Source organism: Pelobates fuscus, chromosome 4, assembly GCF_036172605.1.
Source record: "Pelobates fuscus isolate aPelFus1 chromosome 4, aPelFus1.pri, whole genome shotgun sequence".
In the NCBI taxonomy this organism is placed as follows: domain Eukaryota; kingdom Metazoa; phylum Chordata; class Amphibia; order Anura; family Pelobatidae; genus Pelobates; species Pelobates fuscus.
In genome coordinates, this window is record NC_086320.1 from 50,308,473 (window position 1) to 50,324,041 (window position 15,569).

The window sequence follows — 15,569 nt, forward strand, 5'->3', positions numbered from 1 at the left end:
GAAGATGATGTCATCTTCCGGCTCCAGTATCATTGCGGTGCGCAAGGGAGCTGAAGAGGAAGCACTCAGGGGAGAGTGCTCCCTCGCGCTCCGGCCAGCCTGCCTGCCTGCCGGGTGTAAGCAGGGCCAGCTTCGGGGGGCCCAGAGGTGGCCGGCTCCTGGGCCCCCCAGGAGAAGAGGCTGGCCCAGTGCATACATACCGGGTCGCAGGGGCGGCCGGGCCCCCTGGTGGGCCGGGCCCGGTCGCAGCCGCGACCTCTGCGACCCTGGTATGTACGCCACTGAAGATTAGCACTTGGGCTTTTTTATTGTATAAATCAAGGGTCCCTATCTTTTGGACTAGAGCCGACATCATACAGGAATGCTTGTAGTGCAGTCCAACATAACGCTTGAGAATTCCTTGTAGACCTATGTCTAAAATGCTATGAAAGTCACAAAGTAATGGAATTTGACTAACCTCTAATCCTTGGTGGAGTGAAAGGGAGATGGTGCCAAACCACAATAACCACTACATCAGCATTGAGTGGGTGTTTTGCTTACACAGCCCCTATAACTCTCCAGTTAAATTTTTCCACTATGACTAGGAAACCATAATGGTAGATGAAATTGTGTTTCAGTGGTGGAGCTACCAAGCAGTTATAAGCGATGTAGTCACTTAAAATGAAAAAAAACACTCTTGTTTCAGCTAACCCACAAGGCCACAGCAAATCACTGCCTTGTGGCTCTTTTTAAGAGAAAGTTCAGGCACCTACACATTATATTTAGTAATACTGGGTGAGGTTTTTAAATAGATAGTTTTGTTTCACCACCTTTTTTACCCTTCCTTAAACCTGATGTGCTTTTCTCCAAACCTGAAGGGGTTCTATTGTGGCTCCAATAAAATTGCTAAGCGTGATGGTTTGATTTGGGTTTCTGTGAGTTGCAATTGTACAGTAGAGAGTGGGCGATTGAACTACAACTCCCTAAAAGCTTTGCTGTTACTTTTATGCACTGCTTATGAGATAAGCTCAGCTGGGCTATAGCTAGAGAAGTAAGTGATTGCTTGAGTCCATTTTTGGCCTGGGCAGTGCCTAGTAATTTGCACCAAATGCATATATATACTTCAGATGTTATTATCTTTAGTGTATTTTTTTGCATAGTTTAATGCATTGTCTCCATAATGCAATAAAACTATGGTGGGTCAACTTCAGTCTGATGTGTCATTTTAACGGGACAGTTTAAGCATGATAACCACTGCAGCTCTTTGTAGTGGTATGGTGCAAGAAGTCTTTGGATACAGTGCCTTCTTTTTTGGTTGATTTTTTTTGAGTGGTTTGACACAAAAAATGGAGCTGTCTCAGCAATCAAAGTCCAGCCCCTCTGCTGTCATCGAGATCATGCAGAAGTTTTACTTGCTCACCATCCATACAAATATCCCCATGTATGGACTGCAGAGCTAGACTGTGAGTGCTAGCTAGGCTCAGCTGTCCCCAATGCTCACAGCCTTTATTTAGTTTCCAGATGTGGCATTGGGTCCTGTTTCATGTCAACATTTTTAAAAATGAATTGACATGAACCAGAGGGACAGCACCAAATGACTCTTTGCTCCATAATTCTAGAACAAGCTGTGGTTATTATGCTGCTTATAGAGTCCATTTAAAGCGTGAGGAAATTCCTGTGAGTGCGAAATGTAGCCTTGTGTTTTCTATTCATTTTCGAATTGTCGGAACTATAATGGTCGTTCAGACTCAGTTCCAGTGGGTATAGAAATTCCGAACCCTCTTTTTTTTCCTTTGTGAGGGAATGAAAGTGGTCACTTCGAGGCTGCTCAGCTTTCTTTTCCCTACACTGTATGGTGATACGTGGATAAGGGGATATGGCATTGCAGCTGAATCCCATTGTGTCTGTGTAATCCTATTGGGCTAAAGGAGTAGTCTAGGCACCATAGCTACTACATGCCACGGAGACCATTATTTTTTTGTTAAACCATATGAAAACAGTTTAACCAAGAAGGTTAAACTGGAGGTTGGTGTTCACAACCAAATGGCACCATAACTACTACATCAGCACTTAGTAGTTATGACCACCTACAGATCTAGAATACCTCATACATCTGAAAATATACCCTAAATACAGTTATAAGGTACAATAAAGGAAAATAATAGTAAGGAACGTGGAAATTGCATGTTCATTTTTCATTGAACTGGGGAAACATCTGTTGAAATGAATCAAAATCCAAGTTTTATGACTTTATTTGTCCATGGTGGGAATATTTTTATAGATGTTAAAAAAAAAAGCACAGCAAAGGTCATGCTTGTCAGAACCTTTAAACATCTAAATAAATTGGGAGTTATTGTTAAGAAGTAGGATTGGCATTGTTTTTATTTATATATCAACAAAATCTGCTGTTAAGCAGATAAGCAGATAAGTTACGAATAGATCCTCCAACTGAGGTTCCGTGGAAATAAATATGGCATTTTGATAATGCGTCTTTAGGGGTCTGATTAATTCATTCCAAGTCTTAGCCACTGAATTAATGAAATAACACTCAAGGAAACTCAGCAGAACCCAGATAGGACTGAGCAGAGGATTTCAATTTCAGGATTTTTACAATTCTGATGAGTTTGCATTGTAATAGGTATTATCCAAATCTCTGTAGAATTATGGACATATTTTCACCACCCAGTTGGAGTGCTCAGTGCACTTATATTACTGAGTGTACATCATCTGTCCCAGGCTCGGTTTCTTTTTACTCTTTTAACTCAGCTGAGGCACTAGATTTTAGAGCTTACTAAAACCAAGTAACTGTAAGATTATAATGATTGCAAGCTATTGAATTCAACACAATCCCTGATTTTTTTTTGCCTTTTATTGTACTTTTTCAGAGTCCACATGATGAAAATGATCATAATCAGATTTATTCTCGTGCCACCATTAGTAAATAACACCCTTTCACTAACGTTTGTGCTGTTCGTTCAGCCATAAGATGCTGCAGAGAGTTCCAGAATATTTTCAGTATTGAGTGACAAAGTAGATAATACAATGGTAAGCATTTAGCACACAGTCCTAGAATAATCTTATAAACCTTTTAGGTCATCTGTAGGTTCAATATTTCACACAGAACAACCTGACACTCTCTTTCACCCACTCACTGTCCACGCGTTTTATGGTTAAGTTACCTACCAAATCAAATTGTCACCAATTTGATCATATAAATAGTTAAGTCTGTGTGTGAATATCTGGTTGAGACCAGGAATATAATTCACTTGTATGACGGAGGTCACTATATTTTACTGATTTCCCATGTTAATAAAACCGGATTTACAATACAATGGCCACTCTTTCGGCATTGATAAGAAATAATTGCTCCCCCTCCTCTCTTCTCTTTTTCTTTCCAAAGAGTCGTCCTTAGTCTTTTTATTTGCCCTAGATTTGTGGCCTGGATGCTTTCATAACCTATAATAATAACAAAAATGAAAATGATTACTTAAAACTCATTCTGGCTGTTAAATAAACACGAAATACAGTGCAAGATGCCAGAGTCCTGTTTCGTGCTACGTCCTAGTTTTTTATTTCTTGCAATTGATTATCTTAATATTGCAATGTGTAACCGCTAAACACAAAAGCTGCTGAAAATGTGACACTCTGTTACGTATGTTTTGTGTAAATCTTTGACATTTGATAGTTGTAAGTCTATATCCAAAAATCCCAACTTGTATCGAGGGACCTTTAACTGCTCTTATATAGTATGTGTAAATAAAGCGTTATATGGTCTTTTTTTACGACTATATGTAATCTAAAATGATACGTTGCTAATGGCTGCTTATGTAAAGTATTTTTGTAAATGTTTCATTTTGAAAGAAATGGGAACGTGAGAAAAAGATGAACTGTCACTTGTTACAATAAACTCAATCTAAACCTTATACAACACAGTGTATAGAATCACATGTTGCAACAAATAACAAAAAAGAGACACAATAGTGTCAGTGTGGACAAACAAAAAATGTTAACGAATACAGAGTTGTCTACGTGAGAAGCTTCTGATTGACCAATTCTGCCTGTGCTGGGGAAAGAGGGGAAGGCTTGCAGTACGTCTACAGCATTTTCAAGCTTTTTTCGTGCATGTTTTCATGAGGGTATATCTACTAAACATTAAAAAAAAGTTATTAAATATTTGATAGAACAGTTGGTACATGGAGTCCACAGGATTATTTGAGTCCATGTGACTATTCTCAAGTGGGATTGACAATTGTCTTCAAATCATTCCGAAATAGTTCTTATAGTATATGCAGAGAATATAACTGTTGCTGAAAACATTATTCTGTACATAAATTGGATACTCTAACCGTTTTCTGAACGTTTTAATGGGCTTTATAAGGAATGATCTGGATACTAAAATTACTTAGCATGTCTTATTTAAATTAAATGTCCTGGAAAAAGTAAATTATTGTCTATGTACTAATCCCTTTTTATTATTTGAATTATTTCATGTAATTTTCAACCATTAGCTTAACTGTTGGTAGTCTCCATATGGTATACAGGAATCATTGAGTAATGCCATCATGACCCAATAAATGAAAGCAATGGTTTGGGAGAAAGCTTTTAATTAACTGGAAATTGTCATATTAGAAAAAGAACAAGTGTTCTGATTTATTGCAAGAAATACTATCGTGAACAATCAAATGTTTAAAGTATCACATACGTTATGTTTTCATTGAGATTGGTATTTCCATTCGTTGTAACGACTCTCCCTTCTCTGATCATCGAGAGTTGATCTTTTCAATGACATTCCCGATTTAAGAATTCTGTAATTGAATCAGATTTGGTGATTTCTTCATTCTCTGTGACTGTGCATTTTGAGGAATTTTATTTACAGGTACATTTAAGATCTTCGGAAGAGTGTCTATTTTCATTAATTCATTTTCTTTTAGGAGTTACTAAAAACGATACTTGTGTCTGTATTACAGTAAAGTGATTATACAACACAGATAAGAATCTATGACTATTTGAATTAGTATTCAGTGCAATGCTTGGAATTTAACTATTGCTTTTGTAAAAAATATGTATTTTTTAAAGTTTCTTTTTTTAATTAACAATAAGGTTTTGACCTTGAGAACATGGCTAATAATTTCTTTAAGTGTTCTTCTTCCTTATCTGTCAGACCACATCGTTCTGCTGTTGTGTATCACTGTGTCTTTTTTCATCGTGTGTCATTTGTTTTCTTATCAATTGTTGTCCGCACTGTGTATTTTTCTCTAAATCTCTGCTAAGTCCTTTTCCTTCAGTGTCCGTTGCTCCTTTCTGAGTTCATAACTCACTTCCATCTCCTTTGTCTCTGTCTGTCACTACACGATGTGGTCACAGAAGACGTGGACCATCCACGGAGACGAAACCCAGGTCTGTTTCTATAACATTTTCTTTTCCTTTACTTAACATATCTTGTATTGCTACTTTTGTGTGCATGTGTCTCCTATTGTCTCATGTCTCATAACTAATTTAACTAAAGAAGAAAAATACATCAATTTGTGTTCTTAGTAGGAGTAAAGTAGTAGATGTGAATTTCATAGTCCCTTATATTCCTAAATAGCTTATCTGTTTTCATAGGAGCAGTTCTGATGGTATCATTAAAATCTACCTCTATGTTGTACCTGATTTGTAGGACAGTGTCTTGGTTTAAGTTGTACATGATACCAAACTGGTGTGAAATGTTCACCAAAAACATTTAGCGAGTGGTCATGTAGTTAGACAAAGGAAAACATCTGGAGGTTTATTTATAAAACAGAACATTGTGGTGCATCAACAACTAAGTTCTAAAAAGCCAACTTGGAACTAAATCTCCAACTCTGCTGAGTTTACCACAGACATATCTTTTTTTTTTGGTCTAAATGTTGCATCTTAGTTCTTGAGTCAAGGCTACTAATTGTTTAGTGAATTAAACACCTAATCTACTGAATATGATTTCAAGAATAGGCACATCTTTATAGTACATTGTTGCTATAATATCTCATTACTAAATGCCGATTGTGGTCTAAGCCTTTGTTTCTTATCCTGTAATTTATGTACTCGTTAAGTACGATTGGATTATGATGTTGCTGAACCAGGTTTAATTCCAGATCCTATAGAATAGCCTGCCTACTGCCATCAGACTCTTCCCTAGTCTTCAATCCTTTAATAAGCGCCTTAAAATCCATCTCTTTAGGAAAGCCTATGGCCTTCCAGACTAACCTCTACCTTACATACCTGTCTCTTGCTCTCTCCTAAAGGGCAGCACTCTACTCTCTCCTCCAGCTCTGCTTCACTCCCACCTTGTTTGATTGCCATCTCCTGTCCTAATGTTTTTTATACGCAACCTCCTATAGACTGTAAGCTCGTTTGAGCAGGGTCCTCTTCAACCTATGGTTCCTGTAAGTTTTCTTATAATTGTCCTATTTAGTTAATTACCCCCTCTTATAATTTTGTAAAACACGTTGGAATCTGTTGGCACTATATAAATGGCAATAATAATAATAATAATAATAATATGGAGTCCTAAAAAGCTAAAGTAGTCCTTGTGGACTAAGTACCTGCCTAGCATGGTTTGAAGTAAATGGATTTGCCAGCTACTTGGTGCTCAAAGGCAGAGGCGGCTCTCTAATTAGGCGGTTTAGGCAGCTGCCTAAGGCCTCGCGCTGGCTGGGACCTCGCGGCCGCCTAAACCACCTGTGGGCATTACACCCTCACACCACCCTCAGCATCACCCCTCCTCACCACCCTCAGCATCACCCCCTCACCACCCTCACCATCAACCGCCCTCCCTCACCATCAAACCCCTCCCTCTCAGATTACCCTGCTCCCTCTCACATGACCCCCCCTCCCTCTCACATGACCCCCTCCCTCTCACATTACCCCCCTCTCACTCTCACTTTACTCCCCCTCACACTCACATTACCATCACCCCCTCTCCCTCTCACCATCACCCCCACACCATCACATCCCTGTTACCATCATCCCCTCTCACCATCACCCCCCTTCCCTCTCACCATCACCCCCCTCACATCATCATCATCCCCCCTCCCTCTCACCATCACCCTCCCATACACACAACACACTTCAAGCAGCTACCCCATACACATAGAGTCTCAGACAAAAATGCAAACATGCTCACAGAGACACACACACACACACACACACACACACAAGGATATTCTCTGTCAGACACACTCTCAGGCATATACACAGGTAAACTGTGCATCAATGTGTGTATGTGACACTTTTTTGATAGTGGGGCCTCATGTTTGAGTTTCGCCTAAGGCCTCATAAAGTCTAGAGCCGCCTCTGCTCAAAGGGTTGTTAAAAATTGTAAAGGAAAGATTTATGTTTGTAACATCTAGTTAGAGCAGAAGTAGGCAACCTTCGGCCCTTCAGATGTTGTGGACTGCATCTCCCTTGATGCTTTGCCAGCATTATAGCTGAGAGAGCATCATGGGAGATTTAGTACACAACATCTGGAGTGCCAAAGGTTGTCTAGGATGGAGCATTTGATTCCCATTGAAACCATTTTGAAAAAGGTTTGAAACACTTTTTTAGAAACATATGTGAGCTAATCTTGCTTTGTGTATGTTATAAATGGAGTGTGTGGTTTTAACTGTTACCAATAGGACCTTGCATGCAGATATTCTAATATCAACCCTCTGGCACATTTTTGTACCTTATTAACTCACCTTATTTCCAGTGCTGCGCAGGTCTGCCGGCCCTGGCTCCGACCCCTTTGTGACATCATCAAAATGGCCAATTTTTTGCCAATCTAATGCTCTCCCACAAGGAAAGCATTGGATTGGCTAAAATCGTCATGGGGACGGGGCCAAATGATGTTTTGGCCAATCAGGACCTCGTCATGGAGACATTTTTTTCCTCCAGTTATTTTTCTCCTTTTCCTCTGTCACCATCAGTGTTTTTTCCACTTGTTAAAGGCATTTAATTCTAAAGTCTAATATGCAGAGCCAGACTGCGGATACAAAGCAGCCCTGGAAAAAATAAATTGCTAGCCCCATAAGTCACTGCGCCTAATACACTACTGGTCCCCCTCCCAACTATCTAATACAATACTGGCCCCCCTCCCCACTATCTAATACAATACTGGCCCCACTATCTAATATAATACTGGCCCCCCTCCCCACTATCTAATACAATACTGGCCCCCTCCCCACTAATATTGGCCCCCTCCCCACTAATATTGGCCCCCTCCCCACTATCTAATACAATACTGGCCCCCCTCCCAACTATCTAATACAATACTGGCCCCTCTCCCCACTATCTAATACAATACTGGCCCCCCTCCTCACTATCTAATACAATACTGGCCCCCCTCCCCACTATCTAATACTATACTGCCTCCCCTCCCCACTATCTAATACAATATTGGCCCCACTATCTAATACAATACTGGCCCCCCTCCCCACTATCTAATACAATACTGGCCCCCTCCCCACTAATATTGGCCCCCTCCCCACTATCTAATACAATACTGGTCCCCCTCCCCACTATCTAATACAATACTGGCCCCACTATCTAATACAATACTGCCCCCCCTCCCCACTATCTAATACAATACTGGCCCCCCACACCACTATATCATACAATACTGGCCCCCCTCCCCACTATCTAACACAATACTGGCCCCCCTCCCCACTTTCTAATACAACACTGGCCCCATCCCCACTATCTAATACACCCCTCAAATGCAATACACAGTAGGTCCCCCAAGCCCCTTTACTCTTACCTGAACTACAAGATGCAGACAGGGCAGCTCAGCTCAGTGATGCCGGTGCCTGTGTGCAGGAGGGAAGGGATGCCGCCATGCTGTGCAGTGTAGATCCGCCGCCGGATATGACGTCATGTTGTCATATGCCGCTCACATCCGGCGGCTGGCGCAGGAAAAATCATTGCGCTCGCTAGGCTCTTCTAACCATGAGCCGCAGACGCATCGGCGGGCCGCGGAAGGGCGAAGTAAAGGAAGAAAAATATTTTCTTGTCTTGTGCAGCCACATCTTAAAGCGGCCCCAGGGCCGGCGGCCTACCGGGAAATTTCCCGGTATCCCGGTAGGCCAATCCGGCCCTGCTAATATGAGTCAATATCAACAAACATAATATTTGTCGGATAAAGATCTTAGGACAGTTTTTAGTAGTTTTGAACTTGCTGTTGGAACATGTCTTAGACTTGGTACAAATCACCAGCTATATTAAAACAATCACACACCATAACAGTGCTTGGCAATTGTACTTACAGGCTTATTCACTAATTCCCGAATTGTCCTAAATTCAAAGCGAATTTATATTTTGAGTAAAAATAGTTGAACTGAAATCACAGCTGACTTTTTCCAATCGACTGTTTTAGCCTCAAATTTTTAATTTATTTTGAATCCATTTTCATTTCCTGACAATTTTCACTTTATTGAATAACCCTGTAATGTTTGTACTGAATGGGGCACTTTGTTAATTGTGTGCTGGGGGCTAGTTGCAGGTTTTTATTTTACAGGTGGCTGTACAAAACGAGGGGGGACACCTTCTCTATAGTACCCGATAGGGCATTTTACACCGAAAAGGTCCTTCCCTCCAAAAGCATTAGAGTAACCCTTTAAGTTTAGCCTGCAGGTGCTTTCCTAGTGTTTTCTGCAGGTTATGTCCCATTTTAAGTTACAGAACACTTTGATGTTAAAAATTGAAGAAACACTTTTGTTAATGTTTATTGTAGATAGGGTTTTAAATACAAAACATGGTAATGTATCAAGTGAACATATATATATATAATTTGACATCACATGCTTGAAACAGGGTTGAAGATTGCATCCTCTAGTGGTGACCTGCAGAATTATAGTTTTCTATAATCTTTCTATTTTGTTGTTTTAATTGGCGTATATATAAAATTGGGGGGAAGGGGGCAGTGCTGCCGCAGAAGAATACAAGATTGTTGATATTTATTTCCTTATAGGAAAATTTGATTTAGTAGGCTTGAAACAGGCTTTAAATAAATTATCTTTGATAATAACAAGGTGCTGCTATGTTCATATCAAGTGCCCAGTCACAGTCACACTACTATTTAATTTATCAGAAATTGCATATTGGCTCTCAAGGCCCCTGTCTAACCTCTTTGCCCTAGGGGCCCTATTTTTTATGATGAAAGCAGGACTAGAGTATTAGGATTACAAATATGTATTCCTAACGCTATAGTGCCCTAGACAGCATTTAAGTGACCGGGCCAACGCTGTATTTTACTTACCTTTTCTCCTTCACATCCCTGGTCTCTTCCATTAAAAATCCAGCTCTTTGGCTTAGACCAGGGATAGGCAACCTTCTGCACTCAGAATGTTGAGGACTACATCCCCCATGATGCTCTTACACCCATATTGCTGTTAAAGCATCATGGGAGGTATAGTCCAAAACATCTAGAGTGCCGAAGGTCGCCTATGCTTGGCTTAGACCATCAGTGTTGATGATCTCAGCCAATTCAATGCTTTCCTAAAGGCACGTCAACAACTGCACTGGGCCAATCAGATGGTCTTTCACAGAAGCAGGTTAACCTTGCAGAGAAAATATGAACGTTCCTGTAGAACACAATGTTTCAAGCTGCACTGTTAAAAACGGGGGACACCTGGCATTGAGATTAACGGTACTGGGTAGCTATAGTTTTTCTCTACTCCTGCTCTGCCTTATAATTCCCTCTTAAAAAGAAGTGAAGCAAACCAAAGATGTGATGCCCATCCTTACACTGCACTTTGCAGCGTCGTCACACCGGGCGGAGGCTCAGGGTTTATAAAAAGACTGACCTGTGTGTAACACTAATTACACCTTGTTTTTAGATTACATTTCTGTACATTTTGTTAAGTTATTGTAATACACTTCAGAAGGTGTTAAACCAGTTTGGAACAGAGCATGCTGTATTTGATATAATATATAAAACACGATAGAGGACATATTATTATTATTGCGTAATGGATTGTAATGTAAAATATGAATAACATCCCCAACAATACCAATATAGAGAAGGGCATTTAGTGAAATGGTTTTACATATTTGGGTTAGCATAAAAAAATATCTGTATAATCATAATTTAAATGGAACCGATTCATGCATATGTATATTAAACCTTTATTTAGAATGTTACCGATACACCTGGCGTTGAATATCCACAAACAGCATTTATTAATGAACAAATAGTATTGAGATAATCTAAGGCATTCTGTGCAATTTGATTACTTTGTATGACTTTCTGATTAAAAGAGCCCTACAGAAGCGAAAGTATTGTTGAATTCTGCAGGATTTTTTTCGCGTAAAAGACATGCTTTTCACCATATTTGTTTAATTTGATCACATATGTGGCTTTGTACGTGTTTTTATTTGTTTTGTTTGCCAAATATTCTCTTTTTGCAGCTGCAGTGCTCCATGCCCCTTTTACTTTCTTAAATGAAAACCCAACACGTAAATGAAACATTGTCTTTTTCGTTCATCCCGCTACTAAATGTTAGAAAAGATCTCAAATGTGTGGCTATGGAGAAACTGCAGCTGGAACGATTGCCTCTTTAGTTTAGGGCAAAATTCTACTTTTGCCATTTGCGAGCATGGTTGCTTAGATTTTTTTCGGCTCAGAAACATCTTTTGCATGTTGTTCCTTTATATTTATTGCTTTATTTCATTTGCTTTTAGAAGAAAAGACTGGAGGACAAGAGAATGATGATGCAGGTATGCTATTAGGCAGATAAGTAGTGAATACATAACAATGTGTGGTATTACAGATTTGTACCGAGTTTATCAAGGAGGTTCCTTTATTTAGAAAGCTCAAATGAGAAATGAATCTTCCTTTTCAAGGGAATGACTATAACTACCTATTTCAACAAGGAAGAGGGGATTCTAAAAAAATGATGGCATAGAAAGTGGTTGAAAGATACACAGGTTTAAACGTTTTGGGAGACAGAGTAAATGAGGAGACTATATTTAAAAGAAGACAAACTACCACAACAAGAGGACAAAGTCTTAAATTAGAGGGGCAAAGGTTTAAACATAATATCAGGAAGTATTACTTTTCTGAGAGAGTAGTGGGTGCATGGAATAGCCTTCCAGCTGAAGTGGTAGAGGTTAACACAGTAAAGGAGTTTAAGCATGCGTGGGATAGGCATAAGGCTATCCTAACTATAAGATAAGGCCAGGGACTAATGCAAGTATTTAGAAAATTGGGCAGACTAGATGGGACGAATGGTTCTTATCTGCCGTCACATTCTATGTTTCTATGTTAAGAGTTGAATGTAAGGTGATGATTATCAGATCATTGTCAGCGCAATTGGTGAAATATAACAAGACCTGGGGTAAAGGACATATTTGCAATGATGAACACCAAAGTAAAGCATTTGCAAAACCCAGTGTGTCAAGCAATATGTAACGTTGATTTGTCTATAATTGTGCTGGGATGTCATCTGACGTGTACACGGATTTGTAAATGTATGTTTGAAATTATTGGAAGAATAAAATGGGACATTGTCATATATATGAAATAAAATCCTTTTAAAATTTGCAAAAAAAAATCTAAATAAGACAGCAGATGGGCCCAGTCTGCCAACCGTTGTGCGTAGAAGATCTCTCCTATTGCTATGGTAGTTGCCCTTATTTGTATATATCTCCATATAGGAATGATAGGGCAGAAGTACTAGGCAGTGGAAAGTAGAAGCCGTGTTACTAAAGTTAAAAAGTTAAATTAGCCTACTGTTACTAGTAGTATTCTATAGCAGCCATTTAACAAAAACCTTAGGGCAAGCCAATGCCGCTTCCACCCAAACTAGGGACTCATCATTATTTTATTGTGTCCCATTGCTACTCGCTATCCAATTCTCAGTCGCTCACCACCTTCTATTGTTTTGTTACTTTGTCTCTTCTCCCTCATGTCACCCTGTCCATTTCAGTTTTTGGAATGGATGCAATAGGCAGTCTATACATGGGCCTGAACAAGTTATTTAATGCTAATGCATGGCAAGGCATTCACTTAAACAATACTTTTGCATATACATTACAATACATTAATCAGTGTGTTGAGAGGTTCATTTTTCATGTACATATTAAATAGCTCACAGTATTGAATCTTGATTAAATATATTAGGCAACCAATAAACTTTATATCAACCTAATATCAAACTTAAAATAAATAAAAAAGGTAGATAGATAGATAGATAGATAGATAGATAGATAGATAGATAGATAGATAGAAAGATAGATTGCACTGAGAACAATATTACCACACTGTGTAGTGTGTATATATATATGTAAATAAAATTGTTACGTACAAGATTAAAGGGACGCTATAGTCACCAGAGCCGCTTAATGTAAATGTTCTGGTGAGTATAGTCAGTCCCTGTAGGCTTGTTGCAGTAAACACTGTCAGAGATGGGGGCTACCTGGTGGTTTTAACACCATAGGGTCAGGGGGATAAGTGTGTGTTCCTGACCCTATCGTGTTCCTTTAATTCAGCATTTTGTGCGGTTAATACACTACATGTGGAGTTTATGTATATAGCAGACAAATGGTTGTTAATATATTGTTTATGGTCACTTTATGTAGGGACCACCTACGTAGCCATAGTTGAACATAGATTAGCAGGAAGTGGAATTTCCGAGTCGTTCATTTGACTGTTACTGTGGATTCTGGATAAAGTATTAGGGTCTCACTTAGTCTAAAAAAAAATCTAAATAATGCACAACATTGATTCAATAGACCAAGATGTGATATGGTGGGTACGTTAAAAACACAGCATTGTACACAGAGTGACAGGGCGCCATGAATCTGCTCTACCTGTCAGAGCTGCAAAACAACATGTTTATATGCTGTCCTCACCTAACCCTCACAGAAAAAAAGATGTAGTTTTCAAATTCACTATAAGGTTGAGTAGTAACCTGTGTAAAATGTTAACTAATTCACCTGTGGAATGCGAGGAAAGGTCATGTAAAAACATCAAACTCATACATATTCATTATCAGTGATAGATAGTTGTGATGTTTCAGAACTACATTTCCCATGATGCTCAGCTAGCCTAAAGCAAAATGGAGTTCAGAAAGTATGGTGTGGCAATGCATACAGATACCAATGGATTTTCGAATAATTGTCATTGACAAACATTGCTAATTTAAGCCAGATTATAATTATAATTTTATAGAGGGAATTATATCAATTCTGTAATACCCTTAAGAAATGTCCTGCTTATCGAAAATTGAGCTGAGAGGGAAATGTACTCATAGTTTTTTTCTTTTTTTTTCTTATTGTTTATTGGGGTCTAAAGATCAAAACTCTGAGTACCAATGCATTTTAATAAGGTGATTCTGCTTTGTCTGTAATAAGATATATAATCTCATAAGACCTCAGTTCTCCTTCTGGCAAACCTTTCTCAACATAAATCTTCAAGGTCCATTGAATTAGCTATGAGTGCCCTTTGTACTGAGTTAATCGTACCAATACAATTCATGTAAAATTTGTTTTTGGTACATAAAAGTTTGTAAGTAATAAGGTTTTACGATTTTATGGACAGTAGAATTCTAGGGTTGATTTTACAAAGTTATTTAAAAAAATTAATGACTCTACCAGGTTGAGTGCACTCATTTAATCAATACAAAGTCTTGACTCCAGTGGAACAATATATCCATAAATGTAAAATTTATCAACCAACTTGATACTCATTGGTACAACTATTGGTTCTTGGATTCAGCTTTTTAAAAAGCAGAAAAGTTAATATTAACATTAAGTGTGTGTAAAAAAAACAGTATTTATACTCCCTTCTGTTCTAGCATTTTCCCTTACATAGTCCACATGTAACCTTTTGTGCCTTGATAAACTTCACCTTTATCTCGAATATCTTCAATGTTGGTATTTAAGAGTGATGTTGTTCCAAGTTCCAACTTACAGGTTCTGTTTATATCATGCCAGACTGGAGAGATCATACACTGAACGGGAAAGGAAAATCATCTGGTTTGAGGTCCACATAACCTAGAGCTTGAAAACTGTACTCCCAGAGCATTTAGATGTACCACTTTCTAGTGCTCTTGTGTGTAGAGGAGAAGATTTTCCTGGGAAACATATAAACTATTCTTTGCGAGCAAGTTTAATGGATCTTTCTGTCCTCGAGTATTATAATTCTTAAATAAGAAACACTATATATAGGGTGAGGTAGAGGCAAAAATGCCTACAAAATTCAAAATGTAAACAAAGAAAAAATTAGACCTGTGCTGCAGATACTCCACACTTAAGTCCCAACAGTGTATATACAACCAAAAAACAAATACGAGTCCTGCGCATCCAGTATAGGTGTGCACACCCAGGTGCTACCACAATTTATTTGAGGACAAAGTTAAAGCAGCAAACGTTTCGAGCAGCAGCCCTTTCTCAATGCTAACTATCATTTCAAAACGTTGCTTTAACTTTGTCCTCAAATTGTGGTGGCACCTGGGTGTGCACACCTATACTGCATGTGCAGGACTCGTGTTTGTTTTTTGGTTAAAAGACAATATATCTGTGAGATATAACCATGAGTATGACATTGGTTGTAGTGTTTTGATAAAGACTTTACGTTTATGAATGTTTAG

General features: G+C 38.8%; 1 protein-coding gene across 12 annotated transcripts in view; it reads left to right on the forward strand.

Annotated features, from left to right (window-relative positions):
* RIMS2 (regulating synaptic membrane exocytosis 2) overlaps positions 1-15,569 on the forward strand; it is a 627,382-nt gene that overhangs the window by 473,589 nt on the left and 138,224 nt on the right. For 2 of the 12 annotated variants that reach the window (XM_063451155.1, XM_063451164.1), the window contains exon 17: positions 5,344-5,376. The exons of 9 other annotated variants lie outside the window; for them this stretch is intronic. In XM_063451155.1, coding sequence (XP_063307225.1) covers positions 5,344-5,376 — 33 coding nt within the window. Of the gene's footprint in view, positions 1-5,343; positions 5,377-11,658; positions 11,695-15,569 lie in introns of all 12 variants that reach the window. One more of the 12 variants, XM_063451151.1, reaches the window with a different exon arrangement.